Source organism: Talpa europaea, assembly GCF_964194135.1.
Source record: "Talpa europaea genome assembly, chromosome: X".
Lineage (NCBI taxonomy): Eukaryota > Metazoa > Chordata > Mammalia > Eulipotyphla > Talpidae > Talpa > Talpa europaea.
Window position 1 is genome coordinate 92590014 of NC_140081.1, and position 19648 is coordinate 92609661.

The window sequence follows — 19648 nt, forward strand, 5'->3', positions numbered from 1 at the left end:
AGACATGTAATTTATGCCTGAAAATACTTGGAAAATGCATTTCCTTGATGATGGAGAAATTGTGATTACTTAGAAAATAACGGCTGCAGGGGTTACCTTTAAGGAATCAACCAATTATCTAGAATGGGAAGTAAAGAATTGGCCAAATTGAAAGAAGCCTATAATTGATTGAAATGGCTAATTTCATTTTTGCCATGTTTATCATGTTCCATCAAGACTGCCAGGAATACCTTTCTCCTTAATAGGATTACTAAGACTCTGGAGGGTGAAAAAGAACATTTAGTGTGAACCAGAAGTTGCTGTGGTGTATAATGAGAGCACACTGTGTCGGTGTCTATAAATATATTTCAGTCCCGTTGGGTTTTCCATCCTGTGGAACTCATGTCTACATCTTGAGAACTTGAAAAAGTGGTTGACAGCTCCCACCACCGATGGGGGGTGAGGGTGGGGGGAGAGTTTACTCTGGCCGTCTGGTGACCTGAACTGCATGTTGTTTATCTCAGCTTGTTGAATGGTGGCTTCCTGAGGCTGTGTCTCTGTGTCCTCCGTGCCCAACACTACCTCATGCGTGTTTTGAATTTACCAGCGTCTGTCTCAAGAATGACCATGGTAGTTCCTACTTATAGCCACGGCACGTCTGTTATGCAAAGTATATGGATCTTCCTTCAATCAGCAACTCAGAAAGTGTCGCCAGTGAACTCAACCTTGAACTGTCTGCTATGCAGTTTCGGTCACGAGTCCCTCTGAGACTGCTGCTCTGTGAGGAAGCTAGTCTAAGGGGGATGCTGGCCCTCCGTTCCTCCAGGTTATTACAGCTTCACCCCCCAATCTTTCATTTTTCTCTTTTGTTTTTCTTTTTTTTTTTTTTTAAGAACAGGCCAGAATCGCGGGGGGGGGGGGGGGGTGAGAAGATTCACCAGAGAGAGCAGGGAGCAGAGCAGGCATATGTACCAAAATGCACTGCAGAGGGGAGCAGCGGGCGAAACAAGAGAGGTCTGCTGCACCATGTGGGTTGCTCCCCAGCTGGCCAGGAATTGAACTCGTGCCGCAGAGGCCGCAGACAGCCTCACAGCACTGTGTTCAACCACCTGCGCCACCAGGGAGCCCCCGCTCCAGTCCTTCTTGAATCAGTAAGCCACACACCTGCAGCTAGCAGCCTCGTGCCCTAACTGCACGTGCAGACACGTCCTTCCCCGAGTTAGACTTTTGCTTTTTACTCATCATGAAAGTCACGTGAACAACATCTTTGCATCTTCTGTAAAATGGGTGCTGAAAAAAAATCTTTGTTTTCTTGTTTGAGGGTTCATGTAGATGAACCAATGAGAGGAATTCCTTCTCATATTGTACAGAATCAGGCAGCCATTTCTTTTATTGAATTAGTATGGGCTTCCTTCTATCCAAGAGAATTCTGAAATCTGTGCGCTTTTCCTTTTTGTGTTAACTACCAAAAAGCTCAAATTTCAGTTTAGTGTTCAAGCACAGTAACCAAGTTAGCTTGACTTCTTACTTTTCTATGTAAGTGCCTTTTATTCCAAGGCATCACATAGTCTTTATTTTGAAATAATTCGGGTATGGATTATTATTTGATGCTGATCAGTTCAGTAACACATTGTTGAGTTACTAATATGCACCAGACATGGTGCTATATCTTCGGGATAGCCTTTAAGAGTTCATATTTTTATACAGGAAAAGAAACCACAACTGTTGTATACCCTACTCTACGTAGTAGGAGGCTGATTTCCTAGACTTATTCAGAGAACTTTCAGTTTTCGTCTAACTTTATTCATGTAGGGGCAGTCTAAGACACTGATCAGTTTAGACGTTCTCCTAATTGCAAGCATATTTTACCACCTAGAGATGGAAATAAAAATTCTAAGCATGCATTAGAAACCCAGATCGTTAGAACAGTAAGTGTAAATGAAGAGACATTAAAACTTAACCAAGGTTCTTTCCACTGGGTACAAGATGAAAATGTCCCTTTTATTTATTCGTGAAATAAACCAGAATGTGACTAGTTTCTTGCAAACAAATAGTCCATGAGATTCCAGGGCCCTAATGATATTGGCTTGGAGAATGAAGGGCTTCTCAGGGCTTGGAGATATTGTGGTGGGCTCTATGACAGCCCAGGGCAATGTTATAATTGTGTAGATCTCTGTTTAGTGGAAGTTCGACAGACTTTCCTTGAGAGTTCAATAGATTGAAATTTGTGCTTCCTGGTAGCCAAGGCAAAAAAGGAAAAACTCAGAAGTTATAGAATTCTCTTTGTCTGATAAAAAGTGTGTCCTAATTCATAAAGGGGACAGTGTAAAATGAAGGCATTTAAAATGGGGAAATGAAATGTTGTTTTCCCTTATTGGGTCAGAATCTGGAAAATAGCCAGGTATTAGTTCCCATTAGTCAATCATCTAACCCAAGGGGTAAACTGTTTCGGGGACCAGAACAGCCCTGCCAGTATTTAAAGCTTGCATCAAATTCGTACTGGGCCTTTACACAATGAAATCTCTTTGTTTTGAATTTAGGGATTGAATAGAGAGGCTGGTTTTGGCTGCCACCCAAGTGGTTCATTGTGCAGCTCCGCTGAAGGAGACTGCTATATACAAAGAGTTTATTCTTGTCCTAGCTGGAAAGTAATTTCTGCCATTAAAATTGACAAACCTAGGGACTCTCAAGGAATAGAAGTGATTTCTACCCATCTCTCTCTATTAAATATGCCTTTCAAATGTACTTCTGAAAAAGGAGTGATGATTCAGGTGAGGATTATATGAAATGTTAATTGTTTAATCACTACTTTAGCACCCAGGCTGCCTGAGACGCAGTATAAGATGGCCTGTGGAATAAGACAAGTAAAATTGACGTGTATTTATATTTGAGTTCTAAAACCTCCTGCCCCTCACAGCTTCCTCTTCACATATGTTCAGCATACTTCTCCCTAATCTTCGCAATCGTATTTCTCTGACTGCCCTCATTTCTTTGGAAATGTCTGATATGATTTAAGACGTGATATGAGTTGAACACCCGATGCAGTGGCGATCATCCTAATAACAAGGCCAAGGGCCCCAGCTGATTTTCCCTCTCAGTCTTCCTTCCTGATGTCCTCTGCTGACTCCTCTTTTATTTTTTTTCCCAGCTTCTTAAAGATTGATGTTCCCCAGGGTTTTCTCCCAAGTCCAATCTTCTCATTCTGCATTTTCTTTCCCTGGGAGATTTCCTCCATTTCTGGCACTTCACCCTCCGTTCATCTGTACGCTCCCCCATCCTCACATGCAGAGCACAGCACACAGCCACACGGTGTAGGTGTAGGCTGAGAAGCCAGACGTGGACAGACAGGCACACTATCCACGTATGCCAGGAGACCGGGCGGCACAGAGGCTGTGCGAGAGAGCTTAGGTGCGGACATCTCTCTGTAGTGGAGAGTGTACCTCCCGCCAGGTGGTCCTCCCTCCTATGCATGGAGCACATGGGATGAGTCCTGGGACAGGGAGGTGCCACAGGTTGGGTGTCTGCCCTATCCAGTGGCCCTGCTGCCAGATGGCTCTCTGGCTGCCAGTAGCCTCTTTCCTTGTAACACCTGGGCCAAGAGAGTGCAAGCCGACCACAAAGAAATCCTCTGCCCTTCTGAGTTCAGCAGCTTGTTTTGATAACACCTTTGACAGTTCAAGAGGATAATAAAAAGTCATTTTCGAAGATGAATAGCTGAGCTTTCAGCAGGCATTTCCAGGTATACAGCTATCTACCATTATTTAGTTATGAAAGCTGTGCTTTCTGTATTACAGAACCCCACGCAGGAGCAGAGTTACTTTAAAAACAATCACAACCATTTGAGTAGGATTAGTATATCCTATAGGGAGTGGGATAGCCGGTACGTGGATGGTCCGTACAATGATTCAGTGGCCAACATTTCTTTGCGAATCTGACTTTGTTTTGATTTAGTTAAGCAACACTTTCAATTCTTGAATAAATTTTTCGAAATCATTGAAATGACACAGGAGAACTTGAGTCACTGTGGATGAACAATCGCACCATTTCACAGCCAGCGGGTATGAGTCATCAATATGTAAACACAGTTGCCCCCAAATATGTAGTCAGACACCAGTAATTTATACAGTCCTTTGATTAAAAAGAATTAGATGTGCTTTAGTCATACGTTAGCTCAATTAGATGTTGGTTAATCCCATGCCTATTCGACACTGAATGCGGTCGTGATAGCACAATTTAACTGACGTCCTTATCCAATGGGCTAAGCCTTTTTCATGGTATAATGGAGTGCAAAGGGCCGTTGTGTCAAGAACAAACAGAAGTCAAACGTTCCATTATGACTGCCATGATCAGTAAGCCGAAGTGGTTAATCACAACGTAGGAAGGAACAGTTCAGCTCGTCTGACCTCCAATAAGTGATTTTGCTAATAAAATTCATAAGTGACATAACTCCAAACTTTCTCGCAGTGAGCATGTTTAAGGACAGGCCAAGGCAGTAAACAGATGCTAATCACACAGCTCACGCCAAGAGGCTCTTTCAATAGCGCCATTGATTTCTTCTTACATAGCACATGGAAAGTAGGAAATAATATAGCAGCGTGAGAATTGTAAAGAGCCCTATATGCTAGTCTGCTTCGGACAGCTGGTTAAAACATTACCATTAGGAAACACAAACCTATTCATGCTCTCTCCTCCCACCCCCCATCTTTTCGTTATTTTAGACAAACAAAGGCGATGCACTTGCCAACCGAGTCCAGAACACGCTGGGAAACTATGACGAAATGAAGGATTTGCTAACTAACCATTCTAATCAGAATCATCTCGTGGGGATCCCAAAGAATTCCGTGGCCCAGACTCCCATCAACAAAAGCGAATCAAGTTTTTTTCCGGAACAAAAGAACCGAATGATCCCTCCTCACCAGGACGGCGCTCACCCCCCGGCACCAATGCCTCCGCCTTCAGTCGTGATACTGAACTCGACTCTGATACACGGCAACAGGAAAGCAAAACCCGACTGGCCACGAGATAGCCACAGCGCGAGCGTCACGCCAGCCAGCCAGGCCAGCGGGCAGCCGAACACGGTGCAAACGTCCGTGCAGGACCAGCCCCAGGCCAGACTGGAAGACTTCTTCGTCTACCCGGCCGAACAGCCTCAAGTTGGCACAGTGGAAGAACCAAACCCATCTGCCAAGGGAGAGGGTAATGTCAAGCCCAGTGGAGGGGATGCATTCAAAGAGATCTTTCAGTCGAGCTCACCGGAAGAACCTGAATTTACGGTGCCCGCGCCCGGGTCCCCCCTCCTGGCCTCCTCGCTCTTAGCTCCCAGCAGTGGCCTTTCGGTTCAGAACTTCCCTCCGGGGCTATGCTGCAAAACGAGCATGGGGCAGCAAAAGCCAACGGCCTATGTCAGACCCATGGACGGTCAGGACCAGGCACCGGACATCTCCCCGACGCTGAAACCTTCCATCGAATTTGAGAACAGCTTTGGGAATCTGTCTTTCGGATCACTCTTGGATGGAAAACCCAGTGCAGCCAGTTCAAAGACTAAACTGCCCAAGTTCACGATTCTGCAAACAAGTGAAGTAAGTAATTTTTTTTTTGAAGTTCTGTTTCATTTCTTTTTTTTTTTTTCTCTGTAGTTCACTGCACTAGGCCTGGAATCAGGTATTCCCAAGCAGTTCTTATTTGCCTTCTTGAGCCGTAGATGAGACTCTTCAAGGTCACAGTCTGAGTCTTGATCTGCTGTCACTTGTGACTTGACTGATTAATACTCTGCACATACTGTTAAATCTCCATAATTTGGAATGACAAAAGACAAGGTCGGTCTGAGTGAATGAAATGTTGGTGTTATAAATGGTTTCAGATGATGCGTTTGTGGTTCTCTCCCGTACAAATGAATGTCATTGGCCACTTTAATCGGTCGTGTACAGCGCGAGGTCCGTGAAGGTCGCCGTAGGCCTTCACTAGCCGATAACGTATCAGGAACATAAAACACAGACGTGGCTTAAGGTCCAAGAATGTACAGGTCTGCTTTGCTGGAACTGGAAGCTGAAGGCATGCTGTTAGATTCTAGCTTGCAGGGCCATTCCCTGACAGGTCTTGATGGTCTCTCTGTCTCTCTCAGTCTTCTGCTTCACCTTCTTCCACAGCCACCGCCATAGCCCTCTTCCCCTGCCTGCCCCTTCTGTCGGAGCAGAGGCAGTGGACTCAACCACAGTTCCACTGGGGGTACAATGGCTAATCGGGGATCCTGACCTGGGAAAGAGAAATACAGAGGGACCCAAGTCTCGCCCCAGAGGAATAAATCACTAATGACTGGATCCCAGGCCTTCTGGCCCCTGGGTGGGGGACTCATGTGGGGTGGCCCTCAGATACCACCGTGTAAGCGGCCACCTTCTGCACATCAAACACTTTATTGGAGGCCTGTTACTGGTCACCCAAGACACACAGAGGAGGAACGCAGGTGGAAATGCATCCTCACCAGGCATCACAGTGTTTCTGTCGCTGCAGGTGCCAAGTTAGTGGTGTCTGAGTTAGAGCAGCATTCACATGCGTCTTCTGGACTTCTTCCTTTGTTCATACTCGGCAGATGCAGTGGTTGCAGAGGATGCTGGGAGCACCAGGCAAGGGAGGACTGGGACTATCAATTGTATTTGCTGAATGCGTGTTTTGAATATTTTTTCATTTCTGAGATGACTTGGCTTTCTGTGTCTCTGTTCATCAAGTCTTGTCAAGCTTGCTTCTACGTAGCTCTCCAGTCTGTCACCTCTCCACCCTCAGTGCCTTCTGTGCACCCATGGGTGTCTCAGCCCCTAACTGCTGTGATACTCCCTCCTTTCTCCTCGGGTCCCTCCTCTGTCCCCAGCTGTCCCCCATGCAGGCTGATCTCATGCGCAGATGTGACTATGCTCTGGGAAGTTCAGCGTCTTTGCATTGTTTCCAGGAAAAGTCCCAGCTTCTTAGTCCTGCATACAAAGCTGTTCACTCTCAAATTTCCTGCTCTCTCTCTGACCTCACGCTTCACCGCTGCTTCCTACACAGATGCATCACAGCCAGATGGCGTTGCCCGTGCCCCCCCCCCATGCTATGCTCTGTTATGCTTCCTTGCTTCTGTTCCTGCTGTACCCCAGCCATTCTAGAATGTCTTTCTCCACCCTCCCTTGTCTTCCTGCTCAAGTCCTGTTTCTCTGTAAAGGCTACTCACTGGTCACTTTGTCTGCAAAGGTTTCCCTGAGTCCATCAGCTTAGTGGCCTACTGCCTCCCCTGGCTCCTTGGACACCTGGTGAGGGCTTGGCTGGCACTGCTTTCATGGTAGAGCAGCTTCTCGTGTCTGTATCTGTCTCCTCTGCTAGACTGTAAGCTCTGCGAGAGCAAGGACTGTCTCATTCCTCTCTGTATCCCTAGAGCCCAGCCAATGCCTGGCACCTAATAGCTACTCAATAAATGTTGAATGAATGAACTTACAAACTGGTTACCTGATTACATTCTCTAAGTCATAATGTGAATCAAATGACATGAACAAGGGTAAACTATTACTAGAAACCCCATCCTCAATTATATTTCTTTAATTGTACTCTGCCTGCCTTTGTCTGATTCCACTCCGCTGCTGCACAACCACTGGGAAATCCTAGTCCTCGTTTTTTTTAGATGCGTTAAAAAGGGTTGTAATACTTGGAAACCAAAAAGAAACTTGCTTTGAAAGAGGGCTAGACTAGGAGGCTGGATGTCATTCTTGTCCCTTCTCTTGCCCTGGTAGCTGCTGCATTTCCCCTGTATACAGCAGTGCCATCCGTCGGGACTAGTCCGGAAATAGCACTGGCCTATCAAGAGCGCTGTCAGCCCGTGTCCATACCTCATTAGTGGAGTGACAGGTCACACAGCCAGTGAGATCTGCTCTGTGGAATCCTCTCTCTTGTACATTCACAGCATGGCTGACTCAGATTCAGAAACTACTTCATGCTTTTGCTCAGTGCCCTGGTACACCAGTGAGAGGGCCATTCGCAGAGAGTCTGAGCCGCCATCAATTCTGGAGATGAGTATCCAAGGAACAGCCAGCGAGGCGCATGCAGTCTTTGGTGACGGTCCAGACCGACTCTCATAGAGCCTTGTATGAAAAATGGGTCAGGTGTGATCAAGTCCCGATAAGCGATCAGTGAGGAACGTACTTATTTTACAATATAGGTCTTAGGGAAGGATTTGAGAGAGGGGCAGGGAGAGGCTTAGGGCCCTAAAGTCAGAAGACCGTACAGGCTCCGAGGGTAATGTAAAACCCAAAAATAGGAGGAAGGAAATGAGAAGTTAGACAGCCCAACAGAGTGCTTAGAAGGGTGTCGATGAAAATGTGGGCATAAATATAGACAGGGTGGAGCATTATGGGACTTTGAACCTAATGGAATTTATGTGGCTAAAACGCTCAACAAGTCTGGAAATTCACCCTATTAAATCTTGATGCGCTTTTCAAAAGCACTTAGCATTAGAATCCCGCCCTGGTTCCTGGCGCCAAGTGCTCCAGGCCTGGGGTTCTGGGTCCTTACTCAAAGTAGCAGTCCTCGATGAACGGAAGCATTACTTTGAGTTATTACTAACAAGGCATATCCATAGAGTGATCTCGGGGTTTCTCTGAGTAGTCCCAAATCTTTCAGTAGCTCTGGTGACCGGAAGCTGACACTGTGGGTTAGTGAAGTGCGTTTGCCAGGAGTCAGGGGGTTGAATGACTTGAAAACAGCATCCTAAGATACACAGCACCCAGATAGCATTGTATTTGTGAGCCGAGAAATCATAACCTTTTATGGAAAAGTGACGTTGGCGTGCATGGACACATGTTCGTTTACTTGTCTCTGCTGGCTTCTGTAGTGAGGCCACTTACCTTATATCCTGTCACGAGACATCTCGCTTCTGAGAATTTCCAAATCAATCATAAGGATACTAGAAGTCTAGCCAACTTTATTGAGAAAGGTCACCATTTCAACTGCGGCTTTTTCTTGAAGCAAATAATTTGTTTAAAAAACTTCGTGTTACAAAAGTTACTCACACTTTATGCGACCCGAATAAAGAAGACGGATGTGTTCTGCAGTTGGGCTTAGAAAGAATTTTCTGGGAACTGCATGTGAACACAGTAAAAAGCCTATTTATATCAAGTGGAAACTGAGGGTTGCTCGCAGATGGTGTTTTATTAGGAAATGAATTTGTTAATAAATGTAGTTTTAGACATGATTTCATTACAGATGTTTTTGTTTATATTTTCATTAGGCTAAAAATCTGCCGGCTTACGTAGCTTTGCATTTTGGTGCAATTTGTTAAGGTTAGTATTTCGGGAATGCAGATAATGGCATGCAAATGACGGGATCAATGCCAGGTATTATGTGTCTCCATCCCAGGTACAGCACTAACGTGTGCAGCAGCGTCATCCGCGTAAAGGATCGTTTGCTTTACAAGCTGCTCTTGCTGGTGACCTAAGGCCTCAACACCAGGAGTCTCTTAGAAAAGTTTAATGGAACTGATGTGAATGATGGGATTTGGCTTCAGCTTATTTCAGCGGCTAGCTTTGTCAACCAGCTGAAAAGTTATTGCTCGTCGTGCCTCTTTTATTTTATAGCCTATGCGGTGAATAGTATGAGTGTAATTAGCTTTATTTATTATGAGATAATGGGAAGCTCAGGTCCCTGGGCCAGAACTGCAGGGAATGTGGGAACTTACCATTGTGTGCTGGATGTGTCCAGGCAGCATACACAGAAGCCGTGGAGAGGCTCCCCAAAGGCCAGAAGGCCTCCAGCTGCGGTGCGCAGCCCACGTCACTGAGCACTGTCCACTTGATACAGATCCTGAGTTGAGTTTTTGGTCCATTCCTGTGGAAACAAAATTGTATCTAGTCAAAGGAGGCTATCCCTGGCCTAATTCCCACCTCCCTGGGAGTGAGTGGGGACCCCTTTGAGAGCCCTCCCTCTTCCAGGATGCTACACAGACTCCTGGTTTGAGCGTTTATGTCCGGGATGCGCCTGATCCACAAAGCTTCGTCCCCTCTGTGAGTCTGGCATTCATTGGTGTTCAGTTATTTTTTTTTCTTCCCAGACATCTCTTCCCCTCTGCTTTTACCATCCCTCTACACTAATGATGGGGCCGCCCCGGACATCTGAAAAGGGCAGTAGATAATCCAAGGGCAGCCGAGCCTGGCGTTCTCCGTGACGGGGCGGTCACAGATGCTGGGGGGAGACTCAATTGCTGCCCATAATTCAGTGAGTAGGAAAGCTGTCCTGGGGAGAGAGATTTTGAACTTGACCTACTGGGCGGATTTACAGCAGGTCGGGAGGGATCTGCGGGGCAGCTGACACGTGTGCAAGTGCGCGATGGGCCGACAGAGAGGCCCGTGCAGAAAGGGGAGCGCAGGCACCGTTTTTTTGCCCACAGGCCAGTTTGTCGCTGCAGGTTTGTAGGACCAAAGTGACACAGGGCTCGAAAGCCAGACCCTAAGTGTCTGCATGCCTAGGCAGTGTGGCTGCCAGACAGAGGCGCTGAACTTGAACATTCACTTCCCCAATGGCTTCCTAGGAGCGCTCTCAAGCCAGTTGCTCTCAGCAGCCCCGGCAGTAATCTCTGAGCTCCCGAGGGAGCGCTGCTCCCTCCCAGGCCTGCACAGCTCGTCTCTTCTGAGCAGGCACCTGCTTCTCCTTGGCCTGCCTTCCCAAGGCTCTTCCTGAAGTCGCGTTGGTGTAGTTACTCGGAACCCGTCCTTCGGTGGCGCCGTCCAACATTCCTCATTGGCCTGGTCCCGCTCAGGAGTAGACCCCAGCCTGGGATCAGTGAAGATTGTGCAAATACCTGGGTGTTTTCCTTTTCACTTTCTTAAGTCCTGTTCTCTCTCTCTCTCTGTGTGTGTGTGTGTGTGTGTATGTGTGTATATATGTATATATATGTGTGTTTCTTTGCTGATTCCATATGTAACTGATTCTGGTGATTTTAGGGTCTGGGAACAACGTCATCTATTTCTACAGCTCACTTTAAAATGTATCATTACACTATTTGTGTTCCGTGCATGTGTCATGGCGTTCTGTCCCTTGTCACTTTTAATATTTTTTTTTTGTTTGTTTGGAAACAAACCCAAAGATTGATTGTTATTCTGAAGCTTGTCAATTCTTATATTATGGAAATTTAAGTCACCATTAATTAGGATACCTTTGAAATGTCATTATTTGTTCATTATTTTAGGGATTCCTTATAAGAGGAGTCAGTCTTGTTTGGGAATGCATGTGTACCACAGAGACATGTAGATGGCCCAGGCTTGTGAGCCCGCAGGTGACCGCTACAGGCCTTTCCTTCCTCAGGGAGCTCACGGTAGCTCTCGGCGACGCTTCTTCCAGTTCCAAATCCCCTGTGGTGAAGTCCGAACTCAACTGGTCTGTAAAGGGACAGCCGCCATGCCCTCTCTTATCCACGCCCCTCCAAGCGTGCGAGCATTTATGGAACCCACAGGGATGGGGGCCTGCACTCCCTCACCACCAGTCTCTAGAAGACTCTGGGCAATTGCGAGACTTTATAAACATGGGATTTTCTTTAGGGCTTGAATACCAATTCAATCTGGAGTATTATTAGATTTCCACTTTTTTTTTTTTTAAATGAAGATAAAGAGCGATCGGTTGCATTTCACTCCAAATATCAAGCTGTGATCTCAGAAAGAGCCTCCTAATCCTTTTGTCACTACCTACTAACATATTGAAAGATGGAGAAGTCCTACTTTCACATTACTTGTAGGAAAATATTTTGACAGGTTCAGTATGCAGTAAAGTGATAAGCTTTTGTTACTTGTGTTCCAAATCATCCCGTTATCATCACGGGATATATCAATAATGTTCTGAGCCAGTCATCAAAACCAGACTGCGTATATTCTGCGTTCAAGAAGAAAAAATTGACAGCTAGATAACCATATTGATTCAACCCGAACAGTGATGTGAAGGGCTTTCAAGAGGAGTAAAAAAATTCTTTATGACGGTCATAGCTTTAGTACTTTTTTAATTGACGAGAAAGCAAATAATCTCTATCTCTTAGAGAAGCACAATGCTTTGGTCGCCAAACAAAATTTATAATATAGGAGGCAATAATAGAAACCTCTCTTTTATATTTTTTAGTGTACAAATGCTTCCACATATACACTATCTCATATTTTCCCAGCTTTGTTGAGGCAGAATTGACAAATATACTCTGGGGTCGAACTTGAAGTTTTGATATAAGTATGCACTGTGAAATGATCCCCACATGCACACTAATTAACATTCACACCCATCACCTCACCGAGCTACCATTTTTGTGTGTGGTGAAAACACTTAAAAATCTACCCTCTTGGGCCTCCCCTGGTGGTACAGTGGTTGAGCGCTGGGCTGCGAAGCTACCCGCAACCTCTGCAGCGCCAGTTCAATCCCCGGCTGCTGGTGAGGGTCCCACATGGCGCGCAGACCTCTCCTGCCGCCCGCTGCTCCCCTCAGCAGTGTACTTGGTCAGTCTGCCTGTTCTGTTCCCCACTCTGGCAAATTCTCTCACCCTCCCACGCTTCTGACTGTACCCAGTGCTTGTATAAATAAATAAATAAATCTTAAAAAAAAAAATCTACCCTCTTGGCAAATTTCGAGTGTCACGTTCACAGGTGCTAACGGTCGTCACCAGCTGTACTGTAGATCTCCAGAATTTATTTGTCTGGCCTAACTGGAACGTTGAACCCTTGACCAACAGTTCCCATCTCCCCCTCCAGCCTCCATCTGGTTTTGATCAGGATTATCATGAGTCCCTTTGCAGAGATATAGGAAAACTGTCAAAGAGACTGAGGGTCACTTGCCTCAAGCCGCGGAGCCGGCAAGTGGCAACCAGGACTAGACCCCAGGTCCTCGTCACGCTTCCCCGTGCGCAGGGCATGGAGGGCGATACTGCCTACGGAGGGGTTAATTTTCTAAAAGTAGCTCCTTACCGGCCCATAAGGGGCAAGAGAATAATGAGCTGAATCCAGCTTAAGTTGAAATTCCCTTGCTGGGTTCCAATTTCAAAAGTCTGGGGCCAAACATACCAAAAGAGCAATTTTTCTTGTGGCATACAGGTTATACTCATGTGTTTTTCATTTACAAATCTGGTGAGAAGTAGTGTTTTTGCAATATTCCTAAATGAGTAACATATGACAGAACTTGTTAGCAGACCTTTCCTTGGTTCATAAAGTTTCTGAGTTTTTGTCTCTGGTAGGATGACTTTAGCAGAATGCTCAGACAACATAAGTAAAAGGTGGGTTTCTGTGGCTGAAACACAATCACCCTCAAGATAAAGCTTAGATGTCAAGGTGAGGTAAGTAAACAGTGGGCGTGCTAATAATTGGTAGGAAATAATTGCTAGAGAAGGAGTAAATGAGAGTTCCCTCAAATGTTGGAGTTCCACAAGTATATTAATTTTAAAAACATCCAGGTCATCAGATTGCGTGAGGAGCTAGCAAGGAACAGGAGAGGAGCCCTGGCTTTTATTCACAGCTGCTAGGTGGACAGGCCCCCCGTACCTCTGCAGAATACAGACGACCAACACATTCCTTACTAATGATATCGCTCCAAGAAGCAGTGAACTGTAACTAGCCATGGAAGATCTTTGAAAGATATTCAAGATGCTGGAAATGGGTGATATATTAGTTTTCAGTAGTTGCTGTAGCAAAGTATTGTAAACTAGGTGGCTTAAAAGAACAGAAACTCACTCCCTGACAATTATGGAGGCTGGAAATGCACAGAGGTGTCAGCAGGACTGAACTCTAGTTGCTCTGGGGTAGGATCCGTCCCATTCAAGTCCAGCTTCTGCTGGCCCCAGGCATGCCTTGGCTTGTGCACATCACTGCAGTCTCTGGCTACGTTGCTCTCCCCTGTGTCTCTCGTCTCTCTTTTTATCAGGACATCAGTGCTTGGCTTTAAAGCCCACCCTAAATATGTCTAAGATTATTTCATGTCTCTATCCGTAACCGACTGCATATGTCAAGACCATATTTCCAAGAAGAGTTATCATCTACGGTTCTGGGAAGGCATGAGTTTGGGGCGGGGAGATCTTTTCAGCCCACTGGGAGCGGGATCGTTCTTCACACTGGAAATGGAGGGCGGTCAGGCAGTGTTCATTGTGAAAACCCCAGGCCAGTCCGCAGGAGCGTGGCGTGCTTCCCCGTCTGACGACAGGTGAGGTGCACGAGGGTTCTGAGCAAGAGGCTCTTTCAGCCCTTCCGTTTATACCCATGGGAAAGAGAACTGCTGTGAATAACCCGTTTAAACAGAATTGTGCAAAACTGATTGAAAATATTTTTTCACCTAGTAAATATAAAGTTTGTTTTCAATGAAATAATAGAAAATAATTTATCAGGGCAGGTGCCTTGATTGTAAGCCAGAGCTAAGTGGGCAAGCTTTTTTTGTAAAGCCAATACTTTTCACCTTTTTGAACTAGAGGACCCAAGGCAAATCATAATGAGACGTAAACAAATGGGGTGTCTGCGTCAATAGCATTTTATCTGTGAACATTGAAACTCAAATATCACACACTTCCATGTGTCACGAATAGTCTTCATTTCTCCCAACCATCTTTCCATGTCCAGAACATTCTTAGCCAGAGATCCTTCCAAAAGCAGGCAGCGAGCTGGGTTTGACTTGCAGACATGAGTGTGCTGACCCCTGGGTTAGCGCCGTACCAAGCTTTAGACGCAAACCCCATTTGATTTGCTCTGCTAATCCTCACCGGAAAGGGAGCTTTGAGTCCGGCGGGGAGGAATGTCCAGGGAGAAGAATCCTACTGTCAGCAGAGGGGACTGTGGCCAAAGGAGAACTGAGCAGTGCGGGGAAGGTTCCTGCAGGTACCCACGCAGGAGGATAAGAAGGAGCTGGACTCGGGAGGCGAAATACTCTCCACTCCCGCAAACCACACCTCCACTCGGGAGGGACTTTTCCCTGAGTGACTGCTGAGGTCAAGTTCATTCTGTCTTTTGCTTTTTTAGAATTTTGGTGCCTGAGCTGCTGGGGCCAGGAACCGTTTCCACAGCCAGGCTTGGGCTCAGTCTCACAGGATGTGAAGAGATGACGTCGTGATAGCTACTCAAAGGAAACCGGTCCCCTAACTCTGTCTAGAGGGAGGAACCTGGGCCCAGCCCAGTTGGGGTTCTGGAATCCGCTGGGACTGAGGAGGACTGAAGTAGTACATACTGGACTTGGGTACGGGGCTGTAGGACTCTCTAAGATTCTAGAACTGGCAAGTGCTGTTGCATAGTCTGAGGCTTTGGGGTGAATGGACTGATGATCTGTGGCAGCCCCCTGCAGGCTGTATCCTAAGAGTTAATGGACAAATGAGGTGGTATCTTGGCCAGGTAAAGTGGACTGTGTCTAAGCCTTGGGAGTTGCTGGGGAGGCCATGCGTTCTGGGATATCAGGGTATCAGGGCAGCTTACTGCCACCCACAGAAGAATGCTGTTCCAATTTCATTAAATAGGTTGGTGGAGGGGAAGGAGCTGTCCTCTTGTACGGTTTCCGAGGTCACCGTCCACGTGGCCTGCATTATGAATGTAGCTGCTTAAGGAGACGGTGCTGGCTCTAGGCCACAACTGTTCTTTGACCTTTCCGTGCCTGGTAGGATCTCCAGTTCACCAAGATCTTGAGGCAAACTTGCTGAGGAAGCTGGTTTTCTCTGCCGTCCAGAGCACCTGCTGGGGATGCAGGCCACGAGGCTGACAGTGCGTGGGGTCTAACCACGTGTTCCGTCTTGTGTTGAGGCACTCACATTGTCTGTCTGCAGCTTGACCCTGTTTACTTGAACACAGCTGGCTTTCAGGTCCTTTGAAGGCGGAAGATCTAATAGCCCTCCCCAGGCAAGACTGATGGGTAAAAGGGCCCACACTGAAGACGTCAGTCTGATTCCATAATCCCCTACAATAAATCTTGGAGAAAATGTCCTGGCTAGATATGTGAGGCAACATTCGGCCCAAAGTCAAACATCTAAACAAAACAACCGTTTTGAGTTGTTCACATTGAGTCTGATATTATGAATTGTGATGTGTTACATCTGCAAATAGTGTCCTCTGCATAGTTGGAAGGCTCCATTGGAAGAGAATACTTACAAGATCTCATGTCTTCTTTTATCTAGTCATTGTATTTGTTCATCCGTTCAACAGACGTTTAGTTTGAACACCATTGTGTACTAAGCACCATGCGAGGCCCTGGAAAACTGAGATCATAAAGATATGTTGCCTGATCTTAACTAGCGTGGGGGACGTGGGCCTCCAAACAGAAGAACCACAGTGAAATATACTAGAGGGTTCCTCAGTGTCCTGTGGGAGCGGAGAGGATGACCGAGACGGTCTGCAGTGTTCGGAAAGCTGCTTCAAGTAGGCGGTCACTTCTCTGCTTGCTCTTAGAGTGTGATGGGAGGTTTTCCTGGTAAAGAAATGGCGGCATGTGCGTTTCCTACCATGGAAACCCACATCACGTTCATGAGATGCAAAACTACTGGGGTTCGTGAGATGCCAAAGAGTGTGCTGTGCTTGGGGAGTGAGCGGGGGCGGGGATTCGTCGGGAAAAGATCAGGGTCTTGGCGCCCGCTCCGGTGGGTGCGGGGCCTTTAATGCTCTAAGTGTGGTGGTGGATGATGTTTTAGAAAAGTCATGTTGGGGGAAGGGAGAGCTGGGCATGGTGAAGCTGGTGAGGTTGGAGGGAGAAAAAGGCACTGAGCAGGTATTAAACTAGTCCAGGCCACAAGTGCAGGCAATTTATACTGAATTGTTTTCAAGTTAGATTTTTGAAGGTTGATTTGATGACGTTCAATGATTAATTAGACGGGCACAGAGAGGAAGCCCCAGAGGGATCTAAAATGGCCCTGAGGTTTCTAGCCTGGGCAGCGGTGGATGGTGACATGGAAATCGTCCCCAAGCAGGTAAGCGTCTTCTTTTATCTTTTTTACTGTTGTGCTGTCATGTTCGAATGTGTGATATTTGATGAATGTTTGCCCCGTGTTTCTTGTGCAAAGCTTTGTACAAAAATCATGATTGTCTTATGCTGCAGTGAAGGATTTATTTCCTATAAATGGCCTCTTTGGTTCGTCACTTAAAAATTAATATCCTAACTCAGGAAGATGGTATGGTACTTTAGAGAACATGAGAAAAGATGCTGAAATATACTTTCCTACAACTCGCAGAAGTGGAAGTGACAATTTTCTCTGAGTTATGGGGTACATTAACTTGTGTTTTGTATTTTTTGGAGTCAAATGAAGATATTTCCCATTGAATGACTCTTGTAGTGAAAGCTGCGGACTTGGCTGTGGTCCTTCCTGATTTATTTTTCCTGTAGAATCAGACTGTACAGGGAATAAGCTTTCCACCCCACCCCACCCCGTCCTCTTCCCCTGACAGAATCCTCAGTGACGAATTGCATCTTTTCATTTTGCTGGACTGTGAGTAGGGTTTTAATGACGGGTTTTCCATAGAAATTGTTGCTTCAAAATTGTTGCTTCTAAATGCTCCTCCCTTGCCTTGATTATTTGGTGGGCGTGACCATTGCCTTTCAGTTAAGGTCATGCATTTCTGGTGGTGGAAGGAAAGAAAGGACTAGAATTGAGTTTATACTCCATAGTAGGATTCACATAGGGTTTTCCAACGACAGGAAAATGAATCATGGTGGATTAGCTTTATTTTACTTAGCGCTCTTCTGTGCTTGACTGTTCGAACTTCTCTGTGCAGCCCCTGTGTGCTTCCTTACTTTGAAATCATTCTAAACACAGAGGCTTTGGGAGCATCTCCCCAAACAACCTCATCACAAAGAGTTACAGAACTGGCCCTTGAACTCTGGACTTGTAACTCTGGACATTAAGCTCAAAGAAAAAAATTGATTGCTGCCTTGAAAAACAGTTCACATTCTGTGAGCACACAGGATGTGGAAATGTAGCATTCTGAGAAAACTGAGGACTGCCTTTGCCTGGGAGATGACCGGGGTGGCACATCCGTGGTGATGATTGTGTAATTTGTAGAACTGGAGACACCTGGTGCTGGAGGAACTCTGCAGAACCAGCTGTTTTGGTTGGCTTAATAGAAGCGCATTGGTCCTCTGTTAGACTGGACGTTCCTCACTCGGGATGACGTCCTTGAAGGCAACAGGCAGGGCAGGGCTTCATCCGAGAGCACTTGAACCAAAACTAATCAAATACAAACTGGAGCTCAGCCACTTGGCTCAACTCAGAGCTGCGGAGGAAAGTTCCTTAGCTGGGACGTTCCAGCAATTAAGTCAGCCCTATGAAAAACAACAGCTAACTTCTCTACTTTGACTTAGGAAGGAAAAGGCCTCCCTACCACATAAATATGTTCACCTTCTGGGAAGGGAAGGAAGGAAATTGTGGCTGCACTATGTTATTGAATCTCCCTGAAATTTCCCTTTGGAGTTTTGGGAAGATTAAAGGATTGAATGCCAATGCCTACCACACACAAGGGCCCCGAAATAAGCCTTCCCTATATTTGCATCAGCTCCCGCACCTCTTACGTAGAATTAGTGCAAGTGTGTTATCCAGCAGTGCTTTAGAGTGTTCAGATACATATTGGGTTGGAGATGAATCACTGAGAGATGAGATTTAGTCCGTGGATATTAACTGTGACATGATTCATTATGTGATTTACGTAGGTAGACATAAATAGATTTCTGTCCAAAGCTTATAACAATATACCCACAAAAACCATATCATAACACTGTTTTTGAGCACTGCTGGGAAAAGGGTACTGTTAATTTTTTTTTCAATGGCAATCTGATGGTGAAGTCAATGTGTGCTAGGAAAAACGAGTTTCACTACCAGCAGTGTAAAAATTGCATCTTCATAAATCAAGAGGATCTAGTACTCAGAGCTAGCAATAACAGGGCTGTCTGAGCTTCCTGTTTTGAATAAGTCATTAGACATTTTAGTCTTTGCATTCCTATTTAATCTGTACAGCATTATTTATTCCAATAATTAGTGTTAACTTCCTTGGCAGTAGGCAATATAATTACCTTTAAAATTTAAATGGGATAAAAATGCCTTGAGAACATGGCTTAGGAAAACTCTTAATATTTATTTTCAGTTGCCTCTTTAATTATTCATTTATGTTGTATTTGAAAAAGAAAAGGATCTTGAAAAATGGAAGGCTGCTGACAGAGTTATGTCCCCCGGGAAGGGCCTTCGCTTTCTCGGTTGCTTGGGTGGCTAAGACCTTACTACTGTCCAGTGGAAGCGCCACGCCTCCTTTAGCTCTGAATTCCTTTCCGTTAGAACAGCCCACACTGTTTTTTCCTGTTCTGGTTCTCCTTACCGTGAGTTTCCATCAGTCTCCCTTCCCAGGTATGTAAAATCCCAAGGTCATAGGTCACCGAATTGCAAGCTTTGGCACCTCCATTCACTAGGCAACCAGGCAATTATTTCAGCTTATTTGAAAATTCTCAGTGTCATTTGTGTGACTTTTGATTCAAGTATAAATATGAAGGTGATTATTTGCTTAAATATGTATCTAATTAGAACCCAGTTTATAGGCTTGATAAACCCTCTAATTCTGAATAAGTATACTAGTTTCCGAGAAAAATCAGTGTTGCTAAAGATGGAAGAAATAAAACTAGCCTGTTCTGAAGCCATTATGAAGAACAAAAGCAATTGCAAGGGAAGGTTGATAGTTATTCATTCATTCATTAT

The 19648-nt window shown here is 45.6% G+C and overlaps 1 protein-coding gene across 5 annotated transcripts in view; it reads left to right on the plus strand.

Annotated features, from left to right (window-relative positions):
• Positions 1 to 19648, plus strand: part of AFF2 (ALF transcription elongation factor 2) — a gene marked incomplete at both ends in the record, with an annotated part of 417693 nt that overhangs the window by 142477 nt on the left and 255568 nt on the right. For all 5 annotated transcript variants that reach the window (XM_084259153.1, XM_084259155.1, XM_084259154.1 and 2 more), the window contains one exon: positions 4698 to 5558. In XM_084259153.1, coding sequence (XP_084115279.1) covers positions 4698 to 5558 — 861 coding nt within the window. The remainder of the gene's footprint in view (positions 1 to 4697; positions 5559 to 19648) is intronic.